We start from the raw sequence: 9,896 nt of genomic DNA, 5'->3' as shown, positions 1-9,896 counted from the left end.
GATGGTGGTCAAACCACCTTTGCAGTTGTTATTTCCCATGCATTGACTTGATAAAAACGTTTGTGACCCCACAAATGTTCAATGCCCAGTTTCCCAACAAAGAATCATTACAAAGTCAGACATATGGGTCATGAGAAAATACACATTGATCACCAATGTTCTTTTTGGGTGGGTGTGCAAAATCTACAATGAAGCAGTTCTGTTTCCCATCAAAACTATTTGTCAACTTGGCAATTGAATTCAAAGGGTGGACTGTTTTCTGTGTGGGCTGATTTGTAGCTCAATTGGTCACATTTTTAGAGTTACTATTACAATACATGAAAGTGTGAGAAAACTTGAAAAATGTCTGGAACCACTTTGCCTACAGCTCGTGTTTCTCAGAGAGCATTATTTTGTTGTTCTCCCGAACTTCACTTGTCTACAGAACTCCATAGAAACACAAAGAAATAGAACAATGACTCCATCATACAAACAAATGTACATTGTTAACTTGTTTATTTCCCACTCAGATACATACAATTATTAAAAATGTATTAATTTATATAGCTGAATCACATAGCTTATGAATGCTAAAATACTGGGTAAATAATGAGTATAGTTACAAAATTGCTCACTTGAAAGTGTGACGGAAAAGGATTACCACAATTTTTTTTCTCACTTTTTTTTTATCTTTCACTTTTTTATCGTTTTTTTTTTTTTCCTTGCTTCTACTATCAATGCTCATACTTTTTCATTTTTTTTTTTCTTTACACTGGACAAGCCACCCCACTTAATTTTTGTACAAGAACTTTCCTCATCGTAGCTGTAAGCTTTTCAAGTTCCTCAAGTTGCTTTTGCAACTCCGCATTGCTTTTCATTAATTCCTCTTCTTGCTGAAACAACTCTTGTTCTTTCTGCTTCCTGGCAGCACGAGCATGCTTTGATGCAACGTTATTCTTCAATCTCCGTACTGTTCGTTTGTCAAGAACATCTGCAATGCTGATTTTGCTGGCATCGTCAAACTTTACCTTCTTTGCAGGTGAACTAGTGCATTCTGAAGAACATGGACTCTTTCTCTTCAGTTTAGCTGGAGCTTTCACAGGATTTTCTGACAAACTTACAACACTTTCACTACTACTGCATGCATCATCGACACTAGGTGTAACTAAACTGTCAGCAAGTCCAAGAGAATGCGAGAAAGAGAAAAGTTCATCCAAGTCAACTGTCATAGTTGTCAAGCTTTCAGAGTCTTTGACCAATTGCTGTTCCTCTGAAGGGGTCATCAAGAGACCACTGGCATATGAGGAAGACTGCATCAATTCTTGCGTCAAGAGAGTCAAGGCATCAGATGTCTGAATCACGGTGATCTCTTCACAAGTGTGTTCAGCTAGGTCACAGTCAAGGGTGACATGATAAGCACTTGATGCAAGACTAGCAGAGTCTTCTTCCACAGATGTGACATCTACAACACTCTCTGGAGAGAGAGTGACATCAGATAAGTCATCTGTTGATATGGGTACCTCAGCGTCGTTATCAAGTGAAACAACATCAATAACTTCACTACCAGGGGAAGACACTTCCACGTACTCGGGCCCGCTACTCCCAGTCACCACTGTCACTACATCTGACTGGCAAATGTCTGAAGCGGCGACCTGGGAGGTCTGATCCACTTCAAACTCCAAATTCAGAGTGTCAAGAGGGGGCAGTTCTGGAAACAGCTGGTCGAGATCCATGAATTGCTCAAAGAATGGATTGTCCATACAGCTAGATGACTCGCCCAGGTCCAGTAAATTTTCTAGTGGAAGGCTCCCTTGCTCTGATTTGATGTGCAACTCGTCAAGGAGGCCAAGAGGGCTTTTGGCATCTTCTGGACAAATCTCGTCCAAACTTTCAGTATCTTTCAGAGAATGCAGTATATCTGTAAAGGAACAAATTCAGTTCAGTTTGCGTGACAATCATAAGGACATTGATCATGATAACTGGAAATAATTCTACAACGAAAGAAGGTCAGAACCCCACAAACTACATGTACAAGAAACCACACTAGTAGAAAGTTCTTCATTGTTGTGTTCGGGCAATATACGATCAATTAGCTTATTTTAAGGTAATGCTATTAATTTCGTGTATAAAGCTTGCTTGCTGACCTTTATCAACCTCGATTTCAGCGGAATTTCATTTTGCAAGGAGACTTCGTCGAACACAATGCAACTTCAAATAGCTCATTTCGATACTAGCAAGGTTTTCAACATGGCAGCAATACTATGTTTACAGGGATTTTCAGTGAATTTATACTACGTAAGTTAAATTAAATTGTCAAATTTCATCTTACCTAGATCATCAAACAGGCCACATGTACTCAGAGTCGGGGGTTCGATTCCAATATTTTCCGTCGTTTCCATTTTCGTTTGGTTGTTCACGCCAGCTTCGATTGTGTAAACAATGTTCTCCTTTCCTTCGATCGAGTCGACCTGACGGTCGACTCTTTCGAATAAAAGGCTGTGAAGGGTTGGCTCGATTATTGCCATAGAGGATGTCTCTTGTTGCGACTGCTTTAGAACTTTCCATTTTAAATTTTTTGAAGATGAAAGGTTTGTCGAATCTGCCGTCGTGTGGCTAAGCCTGGAACGTTTTGGAAATTCTTCCTTTGGACGCCGACGAGTAAATATTCGGCGCCAACGCTGTCGATTTCAGTCGCGGGCCAACCCAGTGGAATTTCGTAGGATCCCTCGTTTATCCTCGAGGAAACTATCGCAAGAAAGGTAAACTTCACCGCAAGATTGCAGTATTTCTGCAGTTGGTGGTGCAATACTTGTGCTAAATTTTGCGTTTACGTCAACGTTAGCCAATCACGGAGCGCGTAACCTAAGGTGGTGATGTCACTTTAAACCAGTCATATTTTATTTGCATGAATTATTTAAAGTTGTCAATGACAACTGAATAAATTACCAACCGCATTGTTTCTCTTCCGAGTATCAAGCGGCCAAGTTTGTACGAGTCCAAGATGACGTAAAGCGGTAAAAAGAGTAGGGAATATCGTTCATGCGTCATTCGTGGGGTGTAGAATTTAAAACTTCACGAATGACTGACAGACTGACAACTACTGGAAAACAGATAGCCAAAATTCCGTTCGCCGATTACACAAACAGCTATTGAAATTATGCCGTTTAGTTGTTTTTTGAGTGACAACTTAAACTAAAAGCCCGAGGCAAAATGAACATATTTTGCCAATTATTAAATTAAGGAGACGCAACTCATTCATGTCTTTTAAAAGATACGATGTATTGCTAGTGTAGAGGGAAACATGTTTCGCAATTTCCGTCTCTCCGCATACCTTTTCGATCTGCTTCAGATTTTTTTTTCCTTGATCAAACCGATCGAATAATTAGTCTAATTATTCAGTATGGCGCACAGGGAAAGACAGGAAGATACATCCAGTACAATCCTCCGATGTGGAGATCTAATTTTTCCAATTCCGCAGATAACAAGCAAGGTGATTACACTGGATACCAGATTTCTGATTTTTATTATTTTGCAGTATGTACATATAAGAAAAGGAAAAAAGGTAGAAATGATATAAAACAATTAACATTAAAAATACACAAATAACTACGCCGGAGAAATTTGAAAACACAGCTTTATATTTCCATGGTTAGGCCTACCGTCTACTCTAATCCGTCAAGTAAACGAAGCTTTTGAAAAACGCTCTTCAAACCGGAGGAATTTGAAAACACAGCTTTATTTCTACGGCTAGGCCTACCGTCCACACTAATCCGTCACGAAAACGGCACTTTTCAAAAACGCTCTTCAAACCGGAGGAATTTGAAAACGCAGCTTTGTTTCTCCGTGTAGGCCTACCGTCCACACTAATTCGGTCACGAAAACGAAGCTTTTCAAGAACGCTCTTCAAGCCGGAAAAATTTGAAAAAGCTTACTTTGCGTTTTAGTGTAGCCTGTTAACACAGACGTATTTCTGGCTGTCGTTTGTCTCCGCCGAAAGAACAAGCGACAGCCGGAAAATACGTAGTGTGGACGAAAAACATTTTGAAAACGAAGCTTTCCGAAAACAAAAAATATTGCCCCAGCAAATTGAAACGAAGTAAAACTGGTTGCAGGAGTTATTATCATCCTCGGCCTAGGTAGCGTTTCGGTAATCTGCTACCCAGACCTCACTCTGGCTGGGAGAGGTCTGGGTTTCAGATTACTTATCATGCTTGTTTCATTGCGGTTCATCTTGTTATATATATACTGTACGTTTGCCAAGTTTCAGTTTGACTGACTTGTTAGTGCCGAGGGCCACGAGTTTCTGAAAGTGTAATTGGACACCTGATCCCTCACCGCCGCTGTTGTGTTCTGTTCAGGATGAAAAAGTATGACGTACAGCTTGGGAGCGAACATACATCCCAGCAGGCCGTAGGAACTCACAAGTGTTGTGACGCATGTCACAATGGTTACGCTCCTATTCTCTAGGCCCGCAAAATCCACTGGGAAATAAGCTATGCTGGATAACAGAAGAATATACATTGCAAAACCGATATATCTCGCTTCGTTGAAGTTTTCAGGTAATTTTCTCGCTTTAAATGCATGGAAAGTACAAATAAGAGAGAGCAACACAAGGTAGCCATTTATTGCTACATGCAGGCCGAAACCCAGATTGGAGCGATGCGGACGACAGGTGAAGAATATGAATTCACCTTGTTGTGTGACACTGGCCATGTAAGGAGCGTCGAGAAGAAACCAGACGGTCAAAAGACCAAATACAGCAGAATTCAACAACATTACTAAGGTGGCTTGCATTTTCGTCGTTAGGATGCACTGTTTGGCTCGCTTTTCGGTGAGATTGGCGTGGAATGCACTTAATATGCGCAAGGTTTTGATCATTAGCGTTGCGACGCAAGTTCCTTGTGCGGAGTAGTTGAAACAGTACGCCAAACGACAGACTAAAGTGGTTGGTTGCATCAAACTCAGAAATGCCTGCGCAAAAAACATAGCGATGGACATCAGCAAAATGGCGCTGAGTTCACGGCTTGAGGCCTTGACGAGCGGTGTGTCTCGATATTTTATCAGCACAAGGCAAGAGAATATTGTGAGTAACACCCCTAATGATGTGAAACCGGTTGTAAGATAACCTGTGGTGTCCGTAAGTTTGACGTTGACAATTGGCAAGTTTTCGCATTCCGTACGTTCGTTATTTGACCTCTGACCTTTAGGGCATTCAGAACAATTCCGAGACCCGGGGTATGGATTGACGGAGCCCAGAGGACACTCGGTACATTCCCAGCAGCAGGCAGTTGTGACTGATTGTGATGTCCCAGGAGGACATGTTAACGAACAAGCTGAATTGGGAATACTGGAATTGGAAAAAGATCCTCTCCATTTTATCTTATCCACCGCGATGAGTAGCCTTTCTTTAGAAGCCTTGTTCCATGATCCTACAATTTGTTTAAAATCTTTAGTAACGCCTTTTTCATGACGTCTTTGAAAGTTTATCACTCCATATGAAGAAGTCAGAGGGTTCCCTGACTCGTCAAATTGAACCTTTCCCATTAGTCCCTCAAACGAAACATTTCTTAAGTACAAGTCAACATCTAGTGGATGTACGGAGGGGTGCGTATCAGGACATCTCCCCCCTGGAAGCAGACCATGAGGTTCTGTGCAGAAGTACATGTTGTGAAGAGCATGCGCCACGGCGTAAACCGCTTCGATGACGTAAGGGAGGAACGCGTCGTACAACTTTTGAACAACGTTTGAAGACAGAGTGACATTGTGGTCGCACCTAAGGAAGTTCTTGGTATTCAACACGGAGCAATTGAATTCTGACATCCAAAGTTTATCCCACCAGTAAGTAATCCGTTTATCCATTATGGTCTCCGGAGTAAGCTCCGTTAAATACGTTTCAAATTCTTTACTGTGGTGATAAAGTGGTTGTATGCCAAGAGCTCCATCAAGGACGTTAAATAGTGACTGAATATGCGTCTCTGGTTGTTCGGCTGCGAGTGCATCGCTCAAAATCCAGGTACGATCTAACAAGTTCTGTTTTTCTGCTTCTTTAAGAAACCCTCTTCCATAGCCACCGAACAACCAAAGAACAATCACTTTGACATTGGTATGTCGTTTTAACTTGGAAACTACAATTTCAATCTTGCTCATGTAGTTTAAACGTGGGATGTATTCGGAAAGAGCGATGCAAAACGATTTTCTGGTGAATGATTCCTTTTCCAACGCCCAGACTCCGTATCTTCCGTACGAATCATCGACAGCAACAGCACCCACGTAACTCCAATGAAAAAACTCAAAAAGATCGGCCATTGCGCTAGCCTGTTGCTTGTCCGAAGGCACGGTGCGATAAAAGTGCTTGTAAAATGGAGAACTTAACTCTTCACTGGTAGCGGCGTAACTGATCGCTGGAATACCAGCAACTTTAAGCAAGCTTCCCACAAGTATTGAGCTGCCGGAATCTGCGGGCCCAATCAGAGAGACAATAGGACTAGGTTGCTCGACTGCGTCGTTGTTTTTTAGTGTCAGCGGTGTAGACTCGTGTGAGCATGCGAAATGCGAGTCCGTGCCTTGGACAAAATGGTAGGTAGCTTTCATGGCAAGCGATGCACTCTCGCAATGGTCGTGAATTTCGTAACCAAGTGATATATTTGGAAGTAAGTTAGAGTGATTATTAATCTTCTCGATGGCATAGATCATTGCCTGTGCATGCCCTAATCCAGGGACGTTGAAATCTCCACATTCTTCATTGTTGATTCCTTTGTAGTGAAGAAAAAACAGGCCACCCAATGTAACGTTGCCTTGTTTCTTGCCTGGTATCCCTGTGCTCGTATCGTGGCTGATGTTTGCCAAGATTAGGTGTGCTTGAGCCAGCAATATGCAGACATGTACGGTCAGCAGACAGGTCATGGTGTCAAATCGTAAAGTCTCGATATGCTACACTTTGTCTTTCCCTTTTACCATCTGCATTAAATGTCTTCAGAGATGACTGTAAGAGATAATCACTAAAATTATACATGTCAATCTATTTAACGTTCAACAAAAACAATAGTCTACCTTAAAAGAAACGTTTAGGTAGTAACTTTTACTTGTAGATATGAAACGCTTTTAAAACCGAACTAAAATATGGGACAAAATTGTTGAGACATTTTTGCAAATCGGACGTTTTCGAACCGTACTTCCTTGGATAGCTTTGACGACGCTGTTACGTGGTTACAACAGTGGAAAGAGGGGAGGGGGACGAAATATGAGAAGTGCGGATGGGACAAATTACACTTAAAGGGAGAAAGTTTGCTTTCGGGCAGTGCCTCAACTAGTTTTGCCCCTGATTGTAGAAATCACTCGGTTACAGTCATGTCTGTTTTCTCGACTACGATGAAATTTCTCATATAGTTTTTCCGTAGGTTCTTTTTATCGCTTACATTATCTCGGCGAAACTTAAAACAGTTTCCGAAATAAAACTATATGCCTCTGATTACATAGAAGACCAACAGGTTTAACCAAATCAAATACCACTTCGATAAGTTGTTAAACTCGATTCCAACCGGATCTAATCGCAGATTTTTTTTTGTTAAAGAAAAAAAAACATTGAATTCAATACGAACACAAATTGAAAACGTCTAGCTTGTTTTACCTTGACAGATGTGAGCTTCGTGCTTTTTACAAGACTGGATTTGTGGTGAAATATGACCACCTTACGTTTGTGCCTCAGATTTTATGAAAATATACCACCGAAACATCCAGGTTGTTTACGAATGATGAAGAATCTTACATGTAGCTACGATGGGTCGATTCATTTGCAAAATAATTTCCATACTTTATTACCTTCAGCAGATGTCCATCTTTTATTGGCAAAACGCAACATTACTAAACTATGGCTTTTCTTACAAAATTAAATGATTTGGTCATTAAATGATATATTCTTTTGTAAATTTTATGGTTGATGTATGCCGTAAATTGCAGTCGTTTCATATATGAACTTTTCTAATTTCCGTTTATTTTTCTACTGGTTTATTTGGTTTTCAGCTAGCAAAGACTATAACTGATGATATATCCCATGTCATATTGATTTTCAATCCTTTGGTGCTAAGCACGTTTTGCTTATCTCTCACACACACACACTCAGAAAATTAGGCCCTGTCATGTTTAGAGGCATTGTAAACTGGCAGGTTGTTTACCAAAGAATATTATGGTCGACTTTATCCCAAGATAACGTAAATTAAATGAAGCCTAATGGAGAAAAAGATCTAGAGTTATTTATTTTTGCTTTATTCTTCTAGATTCGCCTTTCCGGAGCGTTTACAGAATATCTAGCATATTCGAAAAGCAAACAAAAAAGAAAGAAAATCAATTAACATGCAAAGCTGCAAGGTCCGGCCAAAAATAAAAACCTCATATCATCCAACTATATTATAAAAGCAAATGCAGGGCCGTCCAACCGACGTAAACCTTGAAGTCTACACTTGAAGAGAAAGCAAAAAGCAAACCAACAAAAGAAAAAAAATCATATGTATTTTTAATTTAGTAATTCCGAGGATTTGAAGCGATAAATATACCTAAGTGGAGACGTTTTCGGTTCATTTTTGGGTGGGACTAGATGGTTGTGAAATATTTAACTTATAAGTTTATCTATGTCAGGGTTCAACGGCTTTAATTGATATCTTGGCTAGCAGAGGGTATTAATGACAAATAACGATTTCGTCAGCAATCTTTGCATTCAATTTTTTTTTTTTTTTTTCAATTTACTTGGGTATCTAAGTGCCTACAGTAAGTGCTATTTCTTACTGTCTTTTAGGGAGAGATCGTAGCTCAGATTGTTATAAATTGAAAATCTGATATGGAAAACACCTTTTTTGTACTATAGTCGAGGAAAATGATGGATTTAATTTGTCTTTACTTGAGTTTACTATGAATTTATATGAGACTGGTATTAAAAACGCGCTGCAATTATTCCAGCTAAAAAAATAAAAAGATTTTGGAAATATTTTTACAGACGAATTAGTCAAAATTTAGGACGAAATATATTCGCTTCAAGAAACAATTGTGGACCGAGCAAAACCTCGTACAACGAATGGCAAACTTATTCCTTTCAAGACCTTGTTTAAAAAAAGAAACTTAATTAAACAAAACTCACGATAAATAACCAAAATATGCCTTTCCGCTGCTTACCTTAGTTTCTGTAACAGTTCACTCTGGAAATTTTTCTCCGGGCAATCAATGACACTATTTGAATCTCTTTCACCACCTGCAAGTAATTTATGCTTTCTGACACTTACAAGAAAATTAATTTGACGACAGGAGCAATAAACAAGGGAGGCTTTCGCATTTTCGCACGTTCAGTTGAAATCTGTTTGACAAAAGCCGGCGCTTATTTCATGCCGAATAGAAATTTGAATTTATTTGCCTTGCTGTCATTCAACAAAGGGAAACCAAACAAGAAATGAGCGTTTGGGATTTAATGTCCTCTTTTTACTCGGATAGATTTGATAAGTCGGTGTTATTTCAGACAGGTGTATTTTTATCAATGCTTCAAATCTTCGTAATTCCATATCACAATGAGAACCTTTTTATTACTCAAGTTGCTGATAAAAGTAATTTCAGAGGGGAAAAAAACATTTGACTTTTTGCAGGCGATCTACCACGAAACAAATGGATTAAAGGCGGGGTTTAAGACAAAGTCTGAGCGAATTTCGGTATTTCGGTTCCGTCAATTGTTTGCTGATCAAGGCGAAACGTGTGGCTACTCCGGTTCGTTCATTTTGGATACACCACCGAAATCAAATAACTGTGAAGGCTTGAGAGAAAACCGTACAGGAACTAGGCAACACTTTTTGCACTCTAACGTTTTCGATAGTTTTTCTCTGAAGCTTCAAAAAACGCTGCTAAAATGTGGTCAGAATAGGAAAAGCAAAGAGTAAGTACGG

The 9,896-nt window shown here is 39.8% G+C and overlaps 2 protein-coding genes across 2 annotated transcripts; both read right to left on the bottom strand.

Annotated features, from left to right (window-relative positions):
- Positions 1 to 478: 478 nt before the first annotated feature.
- On the bottom strand, positions 479 to 2,778 carry LOC110050557 (uncharacterized). Its single transcript, XM_020756484.2, has 2 exons — positions 2,309 to 2,778; positions 479 to 1,897 (listed from the first exon to the last, which is right to left on the bottom strand). The coding sequence occupies exons 1-2, from the start codon at positions 2,502 to 2,504 to the stop codon at positions 747 to 749; spliced, it is 1,347 nt and encodes a 448-aa protein (XP_020612143.2). The 5' UTR covers positions 2,505 to 2,778; the 3' UTR covers positions 479 to 746.
- Positions 2,779 to 3,489: 711 nt separating this feature from the next.
- Positions 3,490 to 6,955, bottom strand: LOC110050556 (extracellular calcium-sensing receptor-like). Its single transcript, XM_020756483.2, has one exon. The coding sequence runs from the start codon at positions 6,880 to 6,882 to the stop codon at positions 4,243 to 4,245; it is 2,640 nt and encodes an 879-aa protein (XP_020612142.2). The 5' UTR covers positions 6,883 to 6,955; the 3' UTR covers positions 3,490 to 4,242.
- Positions 6,956 to 9,896: the final 2,941 nt, after the last annotated feature.

The sequence above is a fragment of the Orbicella faveolata genome, unplaced genomic scaffold (assembly GCF_042242905.1).
Source record: "Orbicella faveolata isolate gen_17 unplaced genomic scaffold, um_ofav_v1 contig_26, whole genome shotgun sequence".
Taxonomy (NCBI): domain Eukaryota; kingdom Metazoa; phylum Cnidaria; class Anthozoa; order Scleractinia; family Merulinidae; genus Orbicella; species Orbicella faveolata.
Note: the sequence above shows the minus strand (reverse complement) of the source record. Positions and strands in the feature narration are given on the sequence as shown.